This window comes from Rhinopithecus bieti, unplaced genomic scaffold (genome assembly GCF_001698545.2).
Source record: "Rhinopithecus bieti isolate Rb0 unplaced genomic scaffold, ASM169854v2 scaffold_80640, whole genome shotgun sequence".
Classification (NCBI taxonomy): Eukaryota; Metazoa; Chordata; class Mammalia; order Primates; family Cercopithecidae; genus Rhinopithecus; species Rhinopithecus bieti.
The window spans coordinates 8,878-28,128 of record NW_016829462.1 but is presented as its reverse complement, the minus strand read 5'-3'; the positions used below and the strand labels follow the sequence as shown (position 1 = coordinate 28,128).

Genomic DNA, 19,251 nt, shown 5'->3' with positions numbered 1-19,251 from the left:
GATATTTGCCTTTACAACTGGTAAAATTTCAGAGGAATGGACACTTACCATTTTCAGTTTTAAGGACTATATTTTGCAAGCTAATAGACATTTTCAGGATTTTTTTGCATTTTGAAATATGAATAGTAATCAGTAACCTGATGAATAAAAAGAATATTTTCTTGAGAGAATTATAAAATGTTTAATGGATCATTAAATGCATATAGAGAGTCAAAGTAGAAGACAATTCTCCACCACCACTGCCACCATCATACAAATGCATGTGTATTACAGAACATACACTCTGGAAATGTGAAAATAGAAAGAAGTCAGTTGTGTGATTGAAATACAGTATATAAAGCATTCTTTAGATGACCCTAATGAGAATTAGTACCAAAAGAACGCTAACCATATGTCAAGTGAAACATTTCTATATCTCTCTGTATCTATATCTGTGGCTTATAATTCATCAAAACTGGCATCCCTATTTCATTGCTGAAGTCTTTGCAAGCTACGTTTTTACATTTCAGCTACCATGCAAAAGCGCCTGAAAAAGGAGAAAAAAACCAAGAGAAAATTGCAGGAAGCCTTGGAATTTGAATCAAAGCGCCGAGAGCAAGTGGAGCAGGCACTTAAGCAAGCCACCACTAGTGACAGTGGCCTGAGGATGTTAAAAGGTAATGTCTGATTTGGACTTTCAAGGTAAACAAAGCAAAACTGATTTAAGAAAAATAGAAGAAGGAAAAAAAAGAGAGGAAAGCAGGAAGAAAGGAAGGGAGAGAGGGAAACGGATATATTTTGTCCAGGAATGATTAAAAAATCAATTTGAGACCAAGTATTTTAGAGCATTAATTAAACCCAGTCAAAATAACCACTGTTCAGGAGATACAAATAGCCTTGGAATAATAGGAAATCCTACTGACTTCTGTAGTAGAAGCAATAACACTGATAACCACCCTGCACCTAAAATGTAGGTGCATTAGGTCTACTCATGTTAGAATATGCTGATGTTTGGTGAACTGTATTTTGATTAGCTATGCAATGCTTGTTCCTTTAATGCAGATTCCATCAGTGTTGCCATGCCTAAGGAGTACCGGGTTGAAAAAACATGTTCTGAGTAAATCCCTGCAGATACTGTAAACGGAGATGCTTGAATTATGAAAGATCTTAATTCCAAACTTTTTTGATTCTATTTTTAATTCTGAGGCCTCATGACATTGTTTCATCTCACTGAGACCCAATTTCAAGTAAATGTTCAAATAAATATGTACACACACAAACAGAACCTTTTTACATCAAAATTACTAGCTTTTACCTGAGCAGCACAATCATAAAACATTTGCCTCTAGAGCCAGTAATACATGAAGACCACAAATCGTAATGAATATTTTGGTATTCACTTGTACTTACTATATATATACACACACACACATATATGTGGAGATATATATCTATATATTACACATATATAGATATATATCTCCACATATATGTGTGTGTATATATATATATATCATAAATAATATCATGAATCACATCTTACAAAGGGAAAATATAGCATGAGGATGGGGGCGAGTTAACCTGACAGTCTTAGGCGGTTTTAATGGACAGACTATTTTCTAAGATTTATTTTAGATAATGAAAAAAATAGAGGTATTTACAATATACCTAGAAATATATGCTCAATTGTAAAATTCAGCTGCAGTTTATAATCCTCCCTCTTACCGTTAAAACAGACATACAAAACGAAAATGCCACCCAAGGTCTTATGTTATCTATAGGACCAAAGTACTGGCTTACCGGAGTTTTCCCTTTAAATGAAATCAGGAACCACCTAATTGTACCTTAATCTTGCATGTCACTTATTTCAGATACTGGAATTCCAGATATTGAAATAGAAAACAATGGGACTCCTCATGACAGTGCTGCTATGCAAGGTACAGTCAACTGCAAACTTGTTTCTATGACTGCTTATTATGTGACCCCTGGGGATGAGGTGGGGATGAGCTCCTATGATGATACTCTTATAAATAAAATAAATAAGTTTTAACCCTTCTTACTTTATGACACAGGAAACAATTTGCAGTTTTTTTGAGGAAAAAAATACTTAACATGGCTTTGAAAACCCAATAACTATGGTTACATAGGGACTAATAATTTTACATATACAATGTGAGCAAATACGTTTAGCTGTAAAAAGAATACACATTTGTATGTCAGGCGTATTCTAAAATGCATAAATGTGAATGTAATTTACCTTTTCAAAGTGTACAATACCATAAGGTATTTTTGTAATTTCACCACTTTACCCTTTGTAAAAGCCACAGGTACAATAAGTATAACTTATCAAAGATTTAAAGGTGTTCCAGACAACATTTTTTTCATTCTTTAAATTTTGATGTTAATCTTAGAGACCACTTAAGTATGAAAATCAGGACATGACTTATAATTCGTGATTTCCACGATTATCACAAATGCTTACATCTTTAAAAATATTTGACAATATTTAGTAGTAAGAAAACATGACACAAATCAATATAGAGTCTCACTGGAGTGCAAAAGCACATAAAAATATGAGTTAAATGTGACCACTGAAAATGTTCCCGGTTGATTCCAATGCACTTCTAGACCTTTGCATGCAGATTCCATTTATTTTCACATTTATTGTGATAAAATGCCTCACTCTAATAAAAAATAAAGAACATTTTAATGAGAAAACTATTTCCTAACTTTGAAAAATGAAGACAACTATGAATATGTTGCTTGCTGGAATTAATCAGTGCCTTTCTACTGTGTGATGAGTGGATCTACATAAAGGCAACAGAACTGGATGTGACCAAAATATCCATTTTGGTTCATCTGAGGGTCACCATTTTATGTGGTAGCTTCATAACATGTAGTTTTACGAGTCATCTTTATAAAACCAGAAACGTTAGCTCTCATGGATACTCTAGTGATGCATGACTCTGTTGCAGCTGGGTAGACCTAACTAATTCATTAACTATGTTAGGTGTAAAAGCATGCATGCTTACCTCATTCAATGAAGCTTTTGCTGTTTCTTATCCCTTTTTTGCTTGCCTGCTTATTCCCTCAGCTTAAAGGCTGTGTCTACATGAGCAAAACCAATTCAAATGGAATTCAATTGTCTAACCAATTCATCACAGCAAAATTCATTAAGAAGTGCCCCACTAGTTGTGGGCCGGGTTTTTGAGGTTACCATCACATACCAGCTCCATGGTAGATATGAATAGCCTGAAGCAGTTGATCCCTTCTGAATCAGTGACACGCAAATATAGACATAGTCTTTAAGGAACGTTGAACTTGATTGTGCCCTGCTTTGAGTGGGTTTAAGGTCAGCTTTGAAACTGGAGAGGGTAATCCGAATACACCACTAGTGAGTTTTATGTTTATTATCTTTTAACCTGTACCTCTGATGTATTGCTGTTCATTTAATTTATATTATACTTTTAGTTCATAGTAGTAACATCTTTCTTAACTCTGAGAGAAATGCAAGCTTTTGAACTTTCCTAAAATTATTTCATTTTCATGTAGCAAATAGTGATATTTTATTCGTGGGCAATTAGGAGATATAAGCAAAAGGTGGATCCACTCTTCGTTTCCAAATTTTTTTATGAAATCTACTAAGAATTGCTTTTGCATATTTACTTGTACTTAGGGAAGGACACATTTAATACTTGTTTTCACTGTGGCATACTTTTAATAAGTTCTACAAGTTTGTTTTAAATGCCTAAGATATTGAGATAATTAGATTTCAGTGTTCTTTAAAAGATTGAGATGGAATGTTATTTAAATGCAATAAGAAAGCTGATTGTATTTTTTTTCCAAATTGAGAATTACATTGTCATAGGTATGTATGTTTTGGTAGATAATTGTCTATAAGTGGTATAATATTGGTAGTGTTATAGTGAGTGTTTTATGGATTCTGTCTTTTTACATTTATATTACAATAAGATCCTATATATAAAGTGATACAAATGGAAAAAATACACATTATCTCTTCCTCTTAGCACAACATTGTAATGTCACGTAAATATGATAGAAACCCCTATCATCCCCTTTGTGAAAAATTGGAGTTAATGGTCTTATGTTAATATGACAAGTAAGAATCACAGATTTAATTTTAAAAAATAGCAAATTTTATTCTTTAGCCCAGGAAAATAGGTGCCTAAAAATATTATCAGTAAATAATTTTAAATAGAGTTTACCAAATCAATCAGGCAAATAATCACCTAAAAAATCCAAAACATTTTGCCTACTTATTTGTAAAATAATAAAAAGTAATAGTAATACATTACTTTTGAATGTAATCTATGAAATTTAGAAAAATGTATAATGCTCAGAAAACGCCGTGAAAAGCAAGCTTAGCCATTATTTTCTGTTCTCCTATTAATTTTGGTTTTGTGAGTCACGAGTTCTTTTTTGTGACTTATTTTGATACTGTTTCAATCTTTTCCATCTCCCTTGAAACCTATTTTTTAACTTGAAAGATCATTTCCCATCATTGTTTGTGAGGGTCAGTTCATGTACGCAATAAATACCATTTCTCAAAATTCATCCCATCACAGGAAAAATTCAGCATCAGGAAAAGTTCTCTTCTTTTACTATTGTCAATAGCTCTGCTAGATAGACATCTGTCTTCACCTAGTACTCTCCCTTTGAAATTCATTGATTCCACTGTGACATCTTCTTAAGAATTTAAAAGGCACTTAGAAAAACGTTACAATGACCACCCGGAAGCAAAAGTTCATATCCAGTTTTATGGTAATTTCTCCACGTGATTTTAGTGCAAACAAACTGCACAGTGACCAGAAATCTTACATATATAAGATTTTATATATATACTATATATAGTGTATATATATTATGTATTATATATAATGTATTATATGTAATACATTATATGTATATAATACATCTCTTCAACTTAGTTATTTCATGTCTTTTATGCTTTGAATGTTGTTTGACAGAGAAGATAATATGCATAGACCAAGTTTCCATGAAAGGATATCTGTATCTTTTATATTTTGGGGGTCTACCATAGCAACTCCTGCAGAATGTTTTCTGGTGATCACACAATGTGTATACACTACTCCAGTGGTTATGTCTGCTATCTCTAGAGATGAAGTATTTGGTGGAGAACTTGTGCTAATGTCATTCCATCCAAATTCCTATAACTCAGTTGAGGGCCTGCAAGATAGCACATCAACCATCTTATCAACCAATCCCTGTTTCACATAAAATAAACATACCGGGTGTCATTAAGTGCACCTTCAGATCAATGATTTTTTTGCAAATGACATTCAAGTGCCATTTGCGTAGTGCATTTTTGCTGATAAAAGCAAATTAAATTAGCACAACTACAAGTGTGCTGATAAAAACTAAAACTGAACAGCAGTACCATTAGCTAACAAAGTAATATTTCTTTTTACTGCGTTCTGCCATTTAGTTATTATCCTATTGGAAATCTAATTATAATCCTTTTACTCCCTAGTCAAACTTCACAGTTTTTGCAAGCTTAGCACTGACAAGTGATTTCATTACATTTGATTGCCTGCGCCCAGATTGACTTAACTTCACTTGGAGACCTAAAAGCCCTCTCAGTTTCTCAGATTCCCTGTTTGCACATTACTGCAACAGCTCCTTTAATTAATTAGCATGAACAGCAGTAACATGAACTGCTGAACAGAAAATAACATCATTTTATGATCTCAGGGAGACTTCTCCTTTTGCATGTTTATACCTTAGTTAACTTTTGTATGACTATATTTCATTGTTAGTGGCTAGTGGTATAGTTGACAGTGCATGTTTCCTAAATTTAAAAAAATTGAAGTTAACATCTTAATAACAATAGGTAAAACAAAAACAGAATATGAAGCTCCTACATTTTAGAAAATAGACAACTGTCACCATGAACTGACTTTATAGTAATAAAATAAAATAATAAATTTCAGGGGAGATAACATCATAAAGTACAAGGGCACAGTGACATACTGACCCTGTATCTGCCACTGCATTTGCTTGAGGAAAAAGAAATAAACCACAAAATGTTTAACTGTGTTTTGCCCATAGAATGTCAATCTCTGTGAATAATTTTTACAGTTTCTTTTATGTATACATGTTTGACAAAGACACAAGATAATTTAGCACTGGAATATATTTTTCTCTGATATTTTTTCCATAAATGTAGTAGCATCCTAAATAAATTTTTTATTCCTTTTGCTACTGACACACTAGAAGTAGATATTAAGTCAAATCTACATGTGAAAGGAAACCAAAATTTGATGTAAAAGTAAAACTACTAGACCTTTTTTTTTTTCTGAACCATTTTTGCTCAGAAAAAAAGGGATCTTATAAAGAGTACAGACTGGCCATTCAAAGATACAAAAGTCATGATCTCATCTATGCAGTACCTGGTGAAGGTGCCACTGAAGAATTAAAAGCAAAAAAAGTGTCATTTGACTGCAAAAGCAGCAAATATCATTTTAACATCTATTATATTAAAAATTATAGTTTAGGGCATAATTTAATATGCATAGCTTATGGCCTAGAACATTTAATATATATTCATAATATGAAATATATGTGAATATATCTATTTTTATCAATTATCTCAAAATCAATTTGAACAGTGTATATCCTTCCTTGACCCCTTAGACCTCGTTATTATCTTTTCTCTTTGGTTCTTGCTTACTAACCTAAAACAACATTCCTCTAGAGAACTTAAGATGCCATGCCAATATTTCCTAAAAACAACTACCCTTGGGATAGGATTATCACTGTAGAATTAGGAAGAATAGTAAGAAAAGTGATAGTAAGAGCGTGAAAGGGAGTCAGAAAAAATAAATCACGTATGATTTATTGGCATGTGTGTGATACGACAAGAAAAACTAAAAGGAAAACAGATGGAATTTTATTATATGCTTTTCTAATTTCCTCCACCACAGTGTGTTCTCCATCTTTCTCTATCGCTAGGGTTTCCACTGACTGCTTCCTACCCTAAACTCATCAACCATTAATTATTGATTTCCCTCCCATTGATGCCTTGTACTGTGTTGGAAGATATACACAGGTACTCTGATATTCCCATTGTAAAGTGAAAATATTTTCTTATAAAGTGGAGGTATATAGCAAGTCAGAGACCAGAGGAATTGTGGGAAGTAGGTCTTACAATTTTTCTTTTAAATGCTTCCTTGAAGAGTAGGATCCTTTTATTTCCTAGAAAGACTTTATTGCAGTGACCATCATACAATGGGAAAAGACTCTAGCACACACCCCACAGAGAAGATCCCAGCATCTTTCTCTAAAGCAGCAAAAATGTTTTCTGTACAGTTTATTAAATGGCCTGAATCTTTTATTTTCTTCCTCAGAAAGTATTTCCCCTAATTTTCTTCATCCTCTACAGGATTTTTTTTTTTTTTTGAGACGGAGTCTGGTTCTGTCGCCCAGGCTGGAGTGCGGTGGCCGGATCTCAGCTCACTGCAAGCTCCGCCTCCCAGGTTTACGCCATTCTCCTGCCTCCGCCTCCCAAGTAGCTGGGACTACAGGCGCCCGCCTCGTCGCCCGGCTAGTTTTTTTTTGTATTCTTTAGTCGAGACGGGGTTTCACGGTGTTAGCCAGGATGGTCTCGATCTCCTGACCTTGTGATCCGCCCGTCTCGGCCTCCCAAAGTGCTGGGATTACAGGCTTGAGCCACCGCGCCCGGCCCTCTACAGGATTTTTATCCTGACTGGTGGTACCTCTCTGCTGTGAAATACCTGGCAGACCATAGTACAATTTATACTTCTAGTTTTTTTCTTAGGAGGATGGGAAGAGCCTGCATTAATTATTTAATCATTTAGGGCCTGGTTATCATGGAGTGGCTTGCACCACACACATGCATTGTTAACAAATTATTTTCAGTGACCACAAGACTGTCATGGTAATTATAATGGTAACATACAATCTCATATACAGATCAAAGACTTGTAGTTCTAGCTATATCTTAATTATATAACAGATCAAATTGCAGTTATAGCAAATAATGAGACTTGCAGGCCATGATAAGTTGTTCTGCTATTCAGCATGTTGAGTCTACAGGAGTAATTCACTCACTAATTAACAGGTGTTTTTTACTATAATCTAGGAAGGGCTGTTGAACTTAACTCTGATAACTGTTTGACCAGTTACTTTATGCCCCATCCTCTTTACATATACAATACAATTTTTTAAGCTTGGGATTCACCATATGCCAACCCCAACCCAGGTATACCTGAAGGACATGCAAAAGGAAAACATTTTCCTGATTAAAAGATTAAGTCGTTTCACTTTTTTACTTCCACATTTGTGTTTTAATAAATAAAACAAACAACATTTTCATAGAAGACTGTAATCATATGCCATTATTTTCAAAGTACTTTAAAAATTAAAATTATGATATTGCTACCACATGAATCTGTGGAGGTTCTGTTCCAAGATACTTATCATTCTGAGAATGAGGAATTCATAGCCTAAAATTGGAATAGTGAAAAAAGAAAGGCAGGACCTATTATGTGTATAGCATGGTGTACTTTGTGTCATCCTTTACATCATATCCTCTAGGAGGATTATTTCTGGGAGGTAGTTTGGAAAGATGTGATTAACCTCTGTTTTGTAAGTATGAAAATAACCTAAGTTAATTTGCTTGCCATTGACAGTGGGAACTAAAACACAGTCTTAACTCTCATTCATTTATCTCACTGTACATCACTATCAATCCGTTCTTGTAAAAATCTCACATAGTTAGTTAGCTAGTTAGGATACGTAACAAGACTATAGTATTATCCAATGCAAAACAGTGCATAGGGTTCAGGGAAAGGGCAGAGGCTTCTCTGCTTCATAGTTCATTAATTAAAATAGTCTAAAACTAGGTGTAATTTAATAATCACCTCTGCTTTTAAAAGTTTGTAAAGATTGGGGTAATCTTCATAAAATTTAGACAAATACCATACAACTCTCTTTTCTATTTAAAACTGTGTGGAGCAGCTGAAATAGTAACAGAAATAACCTTTTTTATTCTTGACTACACTCACTTCACTCTGTCTGTCAGAACTAGATTTCAACAGAGCCTTGCTGTCTAATTTTACATTTTTATTTTATTTTATTTTATTTTATATTTGTTGAGATGGAGTTTCATACTTGTTACCCAGGCTGGAGTGCAGTGGCATGATCTTGGCTCACTGCAACCTCTGCCTCTCGAGTTCAAGCGATTCTACTGCCTCAGCCTCACAAGTAGCTGGGATTACAGGCGTGGGCCACTACACTTGGCTAACTTTGAATTTTCACCATGTTGTTCAGGCTGGTCTCAGGCTCCTGACCTCAGGTGATCCACCCGCCTTGGCCTCTCAAAATGCTGAGATTACAAACATGAGCCCCCACTCTCAACCACTTAACCAATTTTAGACTGGAATTCCGTATGCAGCATTAGCATAAAGTTTCATTTATTTACTCTAGGGAACTTACTTTTCATTTATAATAGACATGTAACATTACCTTTTGGGAATTAAAATGAATTTAAAGAAAAACCTTCTTTTGGATTTTATACACAACTCCTTTAAGGCCCTTAACCTCTTGACTCTTTCAAGTTTACATTTTACTTTTTTAATATTTGAAAATTAACAATGGTAATGATCCACATACTTCAGCTGGAATCTACTTTTGTCAGTAATGCAAATGATTTTGGAGCAACATTTCCAACAATTACTTTATTAGCTTTCAAGACAGCATCATTATTTTACAAACATTTCTTTCCTATCTTCCTGTTTTTTCACTATCGGGGAACCTGCCCCAATATTTCAAAGTTGGTTCTTTCTATTTTCCATAAGTGTCGGCCAGCTGAGAAATAAGGAGAAAGAGTACAAAGACGAATTTTATAGCTGGGTCACCAGTGGTGACATTACATATCAGTAGGACTGTGATGCCCACCTGAGCCTTAAAGCCAGAAAGATCTATTATTAAGGATTTCAAAAGGGGAGGGAGTGCAAGAACAGGGAGTAGGTCACAAGATCACATGCTTCAAAGGGCAAAAAGGAGAACAAAGATCACATGCTTCTGAGGAAACAGGACAAGGGTAAAATCAGAAACTCCTGATAAGGGTCCAACAAAGATCACTAGGCAAAGGGCAAAACCAAAGATCACAAGGCAAAGGGCAAAAGCAGAATTACTGATAAGGGTCTATGTTCAGCAGTGCACATATTGGCTTGATAAACACCTTAAACAATCAGAAAACAGGGCTCAGGGCAGAGAACCTAGTCCTGAGCGCTCAAATTTACCAGGTGGGTTTTTCCCACCCTACGTAGCCTGAGGGTACTGCAGGAGACCAGGGCAATATTTCAGTCCTTATCTCCAACTGCATAAGACAGACACCCCCAGAGCAGCCATTTATAGACCTTCCCCATAGGAAAATGCATTCCTTCCCCAGTGGTATTATTGTAATATTCCTTGCTAGGAAAAGAATCGGGGTAGCGATATCTTCCAAACTTGCATGTCCCATTATAGGCTCTCTGCAGAAGAATAATATGGCCTTAAAAAAAAATTTTTTTTTGTCCCAACCCTGCAGGAAGTCCAGGACTTATGGTTGGTCTTCCCTTGTCCCCGAAACTGCTGTTATTCTGTTCTTTTCAACGGTACACTGATTCATATTTTCAACACACATGTTTTTGCAATCAAATTTATAACAGTTAACACAATTATCACAGTGGTCCATGAGGTGAGTACATCTCAGCTTATGAAGATAACAGGATTAAAATAAAGTAAGACAGGCATAAATTATGAAAGTATTTATTTGGGGGAATGGTAATGTCATGAAATCTTCACAATTTAATGTTCCTCTGCCGTGGCCTCCAGCCAGTCCCCCTCCATCCCGGGATCCCTGACTTTTCCCTGGCAACATTTCAAAATGGTCTAAGTGGCTCTCGTTTTCATTTAAAATAAAAAATGAATAAACGTAAGTGTCGATCTCAGCATCTTGTGAAGCAACCATTTAATACATGTGAAGGAAAACTCTCAATAGGACGTGATAAACCCTCAGATCTTACAATTTCCTGGTAACTGCATTTCAACCTTCTATGGGAAATGTTGGATGTCATCATTTTAACATTGTACAAGTTAACATTTGTTTATCCATTACTTTCATTTTCACTTTCCTCCATATTTTGATTTGTTTAAAATCGAGTATTATAGTGTTCTTCTATAAGTTTTGCAGACAAAAGTAGTAGTTAAAATCATTTTAAAATAGAACTTAACTATACTTTAAAATATTGCCTAAAATATTTCCAATCTGCATCCTGTACAAAACTCAAATCAATTAGAACCTTAAGAAACGTTTTGTGGCCAGGCGTGGTGGCTCACGTCTGTAATTCCAGCACTTTGGGAGACCAAGGCAGGCAGATTGCCTGGGGTCCAGAGTTAGAGACCAGCCTGGCTAACATGGAGAAACCCCATCTCTACTAAAAACACAAAACATGGCCAGGTGTGATGGTACACAACTGTAGTCCCAGCTACCTGGGAGGCTGAGGCAGGAGAATCACTTGAACCCAGGAGGCGGAGGTTGCAGTGAGCTGAGATCCTGCCACTGCACTCCAGCCTGGGCAACAGAGCAAGACTCTGTCTCAGAAAAAGAAAGAAAAAAGAAGAAGAAAAAACATTTTGTAACTTACATGCTTATGGAAAGTGGGGGACTTGGTCTCAGATTATTTAGAGAAATGGCATAGAAACATAATTCACACTTTTCACTGTAGCATTATCCACAACAAGAAAATAATGAAGGAAGATGGCATTCCATGTATGCCATATGTACGTGTGGAGTGGCTCCTGACATAGTGTTCCATACACATTAGCTTTCATTTATTCTCCTCTCCCTTCCTCTCTCTTCTAAGATGAAAAATAGAATTTCAGTATTTCTAAAGCTCTTAATGTGACTCAACAGTTGGAGATCTCTGTACTGGACACGTGCACTTCTATTGCTGTTTTATAACCAGTATGTGAGAGGCACAATGAAGTGGCAGAAGGAGCTCTGATCTAGTAGTCAGAATTTCTCAGTTACTAACTCGCTAACTCAGTTACTAACCTTGAGAAGTCATTTACCTTCTCTCTGCCTTAACTTTAGTAAAATAGGTATCATAGTATTTGCCTATTCTTCCTCATCAATAAGTTAGATACATACTATCTGATAAGTATGACAAGTACAAGATATCATTATTATGGTGCCCTATAAAATACACACAAATTTGATTTTGTGTTTTCTAATATTGATTTCAGTAAGAGTGAACTATTTGGCCTATAAGTGACGTGTAAAGCTTCCACTAAAGAATGTGCTCTCCCACAGATAGTAATGGTTAGCGATATCTTTGCATTTTATCCCCATGTGTGAGTAGAAGGGCATTCATGCTTCCATTTGAAGGGACTGTTTTCTAAGAACTAGAGATTCAAAAAAGGGGAAAGAGATGTATTAAATAATTATTTCACAACACTAGGGTGTGTTACAAGTGAGTAAGATAGTTTGATACTCCTTTATGGTACCATTTGCACAAAAAAAGATGACCTATTGACCTATCCTGGTCTTCATTTTGATAAACTTGTAAGTCAGATATTTGTAAGGCTGATGAGCCCAAATGGTTATTCTTTTCAAGAAACCTCTGTTTTTAAAAAACATGTCATGTTCTAAACATAAGCAACAAAACCTTCTGAAAAAATGACTCCAAAATAGTGCTCTTCTCTAGACAAAGAGTAATCGAACACTATATTATCCCCTTGCTTGCAATTGTCTGCTTTTCCTACTTTCAAATTAGTAACTCATATTTATACTACTCCGATAATAACTGACTGGACCCCAAACTAACCTCACTGCTGTCACTTCTTTGATTTGAGAATATCATATTCTGAACATATTTCCACAACTAAAGTTGAGTTTCTGCAATTAATTCTACATTTAATTAGGACTGAATCTAAGACTGAAGTGGAAAACAAGTGGAGCATTAACTAGCACATTCTTTTATGTCTCTCTTATTCAGGTCAGGAAATCATGACCTTCAAGAGATGATCTTACTTGCTCCTAAATAATATAGTGCCCATTTGTAAATCAGAAGCACAGCACTGATTAACCAACATAAAGAAAACATAGAACGTACTTCTTAGCTGGAGAACTCATTACAAAATATTGCCAATAGTTCAAGAATAGCTTAGCTACCTCGAAAGAAAGGTTTGATAGCCTAAAGTATACTTGTGTGAATTCTATTAGTTTGTGCTGCAGTCCCATTGTTTATAGAGGTAAACAAGCGGTGAGGAGACATTTGAAAGCAAACACGAATTTTGGGTAAGAAAAATCACAAATGCATTTTATTGTAAATATAATCCTCTAAACACATTATAGATACAGTTCTTGGTAGTTTCTTGAAAAATAAAAAGTGAGCAATTACTTTCAAATAACCATCCTGTCAGGGAAGGAAATCTCATACTGAGGGAACATTGCAGTCATTAGCAAAGATTTTGACTCACAAAAACCAGTATAGGCCTTTACTCATGTTTTAGACGGTGGAGGAAAAAACAATTCCTAAATGCCTTGCTTATTAAGCTAGTTATGCATTTTGCTGCAGGTTGTAAAGAAGAAGAACATGCACAAAGGGCTCATAAGCATATTTTGGAGTTAAGGAATATCATTTACACCATATTTATATTGTCAATATCACCCCTAGAGAATAAGATTAAGCTTTAAACTTCTGTAAATCTACGCTTTTGCTCACCTTTGTATAATTTCATTTTTGATAAAACGAGACTCATATAAATGAATATTTGATTAAGAGATCAACCTAATAAAATAATACATTAATTTCAGAGAGATTTATTCAAATCTTGAAAATACATAGCACAGCGAAATACTATAAAGTGAGTTTGTGGTTTTCAGTGAAGTGCATTGAGTAGATTTTGAATTTTCTTTGTTCGAATGAAATTTTGACCAGGTCTTATTGTTTTTTCTGTGCAGCCTGAACACTGATGCCGGAACTCCAACTGATCATAGGCACGAATAGGGTGCTGTAGCAGTTACCTGCTTATCTAGTGTTGTAAATTCTTTAGAATTCATACTCAAATCCTTAAAATATGGAACCTTTAATTACTGTTTGTTCATTACTGATAAATAGAACCTTACACACACAGGACAAATGTCCTAGAGAATGGGCTTCACAGGTTTTTAGGGGATAGTCATAATAATGACTGAACATGTTTTACACTTCTTTAACCGCTTTCTCTCAAGGAGCTCATAGTGCTTCAAAGACATTATCACATTAATTCACACAGAATCCTAGTGGGGTAAGTAGGTGGAAGAATTTTTAAGACAGAGAAAATGCTATTTCTAAATGGTGTGAGACAAATTAAAATGCAGACACACCTACTTTAAGCTGCAATTACTGTGAAATAACTTCTTGTCTGACCTGGTATTTAACAGGAATTAGATCAGGTGGTAAATCATTTGTGCAAATGATCGATATTTGTTATCACTGCTTTGGAGCTCTCATTTCTAAAAGAAGCACTTGGCCTGTAGTGTTCTCTAAGAAAATATAAGGAGTTCTAGTTTTTAGATTTTACCGCACCCAGTTTTTCCTTTGAACTGCTGATGGTGGAGCAATTCCTTTAACCCCTTTCTACTAGCACATTCCTGATTTGTAAAGAATGCAATGATAAAACAGATACCCAAGCTGCTAAAATACTCCTTTACTGTTTTCTTCTCTCTTCCCATCCCCAATCTTGCTTCCTCTTTATTAAGCTACTAATAAGCAAACAGGATGAAAAATCTACAGGCAAAAGAAAAGAGAAAGACAGATGGGTCAGTGAGATTATGGATATTTTATACTGTTCACTCTCTGATCTAGACATAGCCAGATTCCTAATATGTTCAAATGATTAGGATCAAATGGGTCGTTTGGTTTGAATTGCCCAGGAAATGGCCTCAGATATTTTTAACTGTTTACTTAGAGGAGATCTGGCCATTGGCTGGGGCAGATACCTGTTATCATCATTTTGATGCCTACTAAAATCTAATAGAGCAGCATTCCAATGTATTATATGGTACTCTAATGACCAAAAGATTTAATGCCCCTCCTAAAGTGCCCTCCTTACATTAAACAAAATCTAATCCACTGTGTTGTTTTCACGTCTGCCCTAGCATTAAGTTCTGGTGTGACAGAAGCACCGAGCATCTTATGCAAAAGGCCAACTGAGTTTTTATCCATTTTCTAATAAGAGGTTCCCCATGGCAGTATATGCAATTTCTGCTGGAATGGCCACCCACTCTAAACACTTAAAAATATTACATTAATTCATATCAATGTGACATTTCAGTAATTCCATGCTCTGAAGGAATGTTTTCTAAAGCATAAGCATTTGGATTCTGGTATTCTTCATGGGCTGTAGAAGGTCTGCTTATATCGAGTAGGTGTACTGTTTTAGCCCAATTCAGTGAAATAATGCCAAATTAGAAATAAGTCACAGAGATTGAAGCAAGTCAAATAAAAACGTTTATTAATATCAAATATCTGAAATAAATAACAATGACAGGTGACTAAAAATATAACATCCAAGAAAGTCTCATCATTAAATAGAATTTGCAAATGAACTAAGTCACTTCAAAATAAACCAGTGTCTTTTTAAAAAATAAGTAGATGTGTTTAACTTACCTTGTTTGAACTATGAGGACTCCTCATGTGTATTTTTTTTCTGGCCTTTTCCCATGTATCTGCCTTGTTTATGATGCATGATTTTAGCTATTCCGGCTCATAAGTTTAGGATATATACCACAGAGGGCAAGTCTCACATTTACTTGAGTTTGGAGCAGCTATTTATGGCCCAGTAAAGATAACTCAATTGATTAGGAGAGGTTCATCTCCTATATGGAGTGTCCACACTGACCTTCTGTGTCATGGCCTATGCCCACGTCAGGCAGTGCTGTGCTAAGGGAAGGACTGCATGGACCTTTGTTTTTACTTTAAAAATGGTCACATTTGTATGTATCAAATTCCCCTTTTTACCTATCTGATAAATCCCAAAGCAATAAACTCTGTCAGCTCCCCCCAAATATCAGTGTGTGTCCCTCTTTTTAAGTTCCCAAGCTCCACAACATTCCCTTGGAGAGACTTTGTTAGTTTCTCTTCCTAATCTTTAATCTTATTGACATCCAGAGTTCATATCAGATCATCTCTGTTTGGAGCTCAAGAACAAACCCTTTTAAGAATATGAAACATTCCATTACTAATTAGCTGTTTCCTGTTCCTAACGAAGTGAGCACACTGGGTCTGGATTAAAATTCAGCTACTACTCCTCTCTGTTTATGGTTCCAGATGTTTTTGGTTTATCTTGGAGATTACTTTGACAGCTACTACCAAGTGATAAATCACTCATATTATAGCTGAAATGCATTTTGAAATTGAAATGTGGCAAACTTTGAGATTGCTCCAAGGATCGGTGTCAGTTAGCAGTTCCTTACTGGCATCTTCCTTATGATCATTCAGCATTGGCACATGTAAAACAGTAACCAAATATGTGTCAACATTATACAGCATGCTACACATGGGGTCTATTTTGCTACTGTCCTCAAAATTGGGAGAAAAAGTTTCACTATCATGAAATCTCAATTTATTGTATTCCGGTAGAAAAGTGGATTCACTTAATATTGTTTTCTTCCTGCTAGCCTAGTTTTTCTTTCAATTTTTGAGCAGCTGTGGGAACTATTCCTAATAGGCCTTGTAAGCAGACACATAAAGGATGTGGGCAAATATTTCTGTCTCTAAATAAAGGCAAGAAATAAACATAACAAAAGTAGAAATTTTTCAGAAATTGCATTTTTCTAAAGGACAGATGATGATTGTCTTTAGCTATTCATTGCTGAGTTCATGTACCCTTTTTAAGGGGACGTAGTGTGTGCCATTGCTATCCAGTTTGTAATGTTCACAATTTGTGTTGCATGATTTAAGCTTTAGCTATATTGTATAAATTTCAATCCTGGTAAAATGACTGTCATTTCATGTCGAAGAGCTTTCCTTTGACATTTAGGCTGTGTATACAAAGGATGAGGTAGACTGGAGGACTAAGAAAATATTTGGTCAATTCATCAGAGTAAATATTCTCAGACTCCACAAAGGAGTTGGAACAATTACCAGTGTCCAAAAATTCAAGCTCTGTTTTCTTCTGGTCCCTGGAAAACTTTTAGTGAATTCCATGGGCTTCTTGGGAAAATGTCTGGTTGCCCTCTGATGAAGTCCAACCCTCCATGAGTCTGACTAACCCAAACCCCAAATCTTTTATTCGTCTGTTACCTTACTACATCTTTATTTTTGGTTCTGAGGTATTATCTAGAAAATTCTGCTACTCACCATGATACCTTATACACAGAAAGAATAAAGATTTTAAAGATATTAAACCCAAGGTTTAAAAAGGGTATACTTTCCTCCTAATAAGCTTTGACCAGATTGACTTAATATTTTAGATTAGACATATTAGTCCAACAATGATAATGTCCTCTCCATTATATGTTAAAATAAAGCACTTGACTCAGAAACATTATCTTTAAGTATTTCTCAAGCACAAGTAATGGATTTGTACTGATTCATCCACATTTCTTTTCCGACTTCGTTTGTAACCAAAAGCCAATCTTTGTAACGCATCTAAGTGGAGACTCGGGTTGTAAGCCATTGCTGTGGAAAATAACAAGGTTTGACAAAAAGAGGTAGAATAAAATTTTTAAAAAAATTCCAATAATAACTTTTACCCACCCAAATTAAATATTATCTAACTCTAGGATGGCATGGGCTCTTTTAATTACTATCATTTAGAGGGATACCGGTTTGACTAAACACTGTAGCTAAAATGATAATTCGGAACTAGTCTCCCTTCGTGCTGTATACACAGTCTCAGGGTCAACCCGGGAGAGGAAATTCTAAATGTACAAAGCTGTCATTATCTTAGATCATAACCAGATACTCTTTTCCCCCTGTTTTGGTAAACTATAGGGATTATATTTCAGATGCACCATTATATACAAAAAGAAAAAGTAATATAGATTATTACAGATATTATAATATGGTTCATGAAGAGTCTTTATCAGTCTTCAATGTCTCCAGTGCTGTGGAAAGAAGAACAGAAGCTATAGCATGAAATTTGAAGGATCTTTGAAAACTGACAGATGAAAATATAGAAATGTTAAGAAATGTTAAATTTTACCAACACTAAATTGAGCCTGTTACATCAGATCATTTTAGGTTCCTGAAGATAGAAGTTTTAGTATTTTTAAGCACGTATCAGAATTATTCTTCATAAGAACTAACTTGTTTTCTTTTTTTTAAAGGAGGTAACTATTACTGTTTAGAAATGGCACAACAGTTTTATTCAGCCTGAAATGTCCTCGCTGGCTTTACATAAATGAAGATGCTTGTGATTCCAGTTTATCTCTGAAACTATTCAACATGGAGTTATTTCAATTTTGTTTATCAGCAAAGCTTTGTTTACTGAAGGAGCTATTTAATCTATGTTACATTAAAAAAGAAAGAAACACGTGTACATTTTAAAAGCAATGATGTAAACTTTGTCCTTGCATTAAATTGACCAGTTTAAAAATATGAGCTAAATCCTAATGGCTAAAGTAACTTGACCATATTTGATGCTTTTCTATGCTCATTTCAACTTGGCTTTTTGTCTTTTAAATTAAAAAAAATGCAGTAGTGTGTTAGAGACTAGAAACTTATATGTGTGGTTTCCCTGTTCTACTATACATAACCTTAAAGTACACCTTCTTTGTTAAAATGTACTTGCTAAACTTCAGCATAAATAAAACATTTTGACTTTGTCAATTGTCACTGAGTATTTATTTTCAAACTGCCAACTGCAGCCATTGAAACATATAGTAGAGTCAATGCAAATCAAAATACAGCAACTAGCAAGATGTTTGCAAATCTTCCTCTAGTTTTGTTATTTGCAAGCAGATATGAACAGAGTTCTTATTTCAGTTCATCTGTTTAAGCAGACTGATATTCCTGTCCTCGATTGTTATATTGATTCACACTGGATTGCCTTTTCCTAGCTATGTGTGCTTAGTGAGCCTGCTTCCAGGAGAAAGGGTTACACTGGGAAGCAGGAAAAGTGGGTGCACCAAGAACTGGAAAATATTTTCCAAGCATCTGTCATCATCAAAAGTGTATTCTAGAGCCACCTACACTAAAAGCAAACAAAACGAAGGGGTATATATCTTCTCTG

At 35.1% G+C, this 19,251-nt stretch overlaps 1 protein-coding gene across 1 annotated transcript; it reads left to right on the top strand.

Moving 5' to 3' along the window:
* The first annotated feature begins 514 nt into the window (after positions 1-514).
* On the top strand, positions 515-18,844 carry LOC108523978 (dachshund homolog 2-like). Its single transcript, XM_017864752.1, has 3 exons — positions 515-656; positions 1,851-1,916; positions 18,347-18,844. The coding sequence occupies exons 1-3, from the start codon at positions 515-517 to the stop codon at positions 18,394-18,396; spliced, it is 258 nt and encodes an 85-aa protein (XP_017720241.1). The 3' UTR covers positions 18,397-18,844.
* Positions 18,845-19,251: the final 407 nt, after the last annotated feature.

What these genes read in the sequence shown, in the direction of transcription:
- LOC108523978 (XM_017864752.1), top strand. Translation starts at nt 515, where the DNA reads ATGCAAAAGCGCCTGAAAAAGGAGAAAAAAACCAAGAGAAAATTGCAG. An exon ending in TGGCCTGAGGATGTTAAAAG is followed by an intron (nt 657 to 1,850) that starts GTAATGTCTGAT and finishes CACTTATTTCAG; the next exon opens with ATACTGGAATTCCAGATATT. An exon ending in TGACAGTGCTGCTATGCAAG is followed by an intron (nt 1,917 to 18,346) that starts GTACAGTCAACT and finishes TTTTTTTTAAAG; the next exon opens with GAGGTAACTATTACTGTTTA.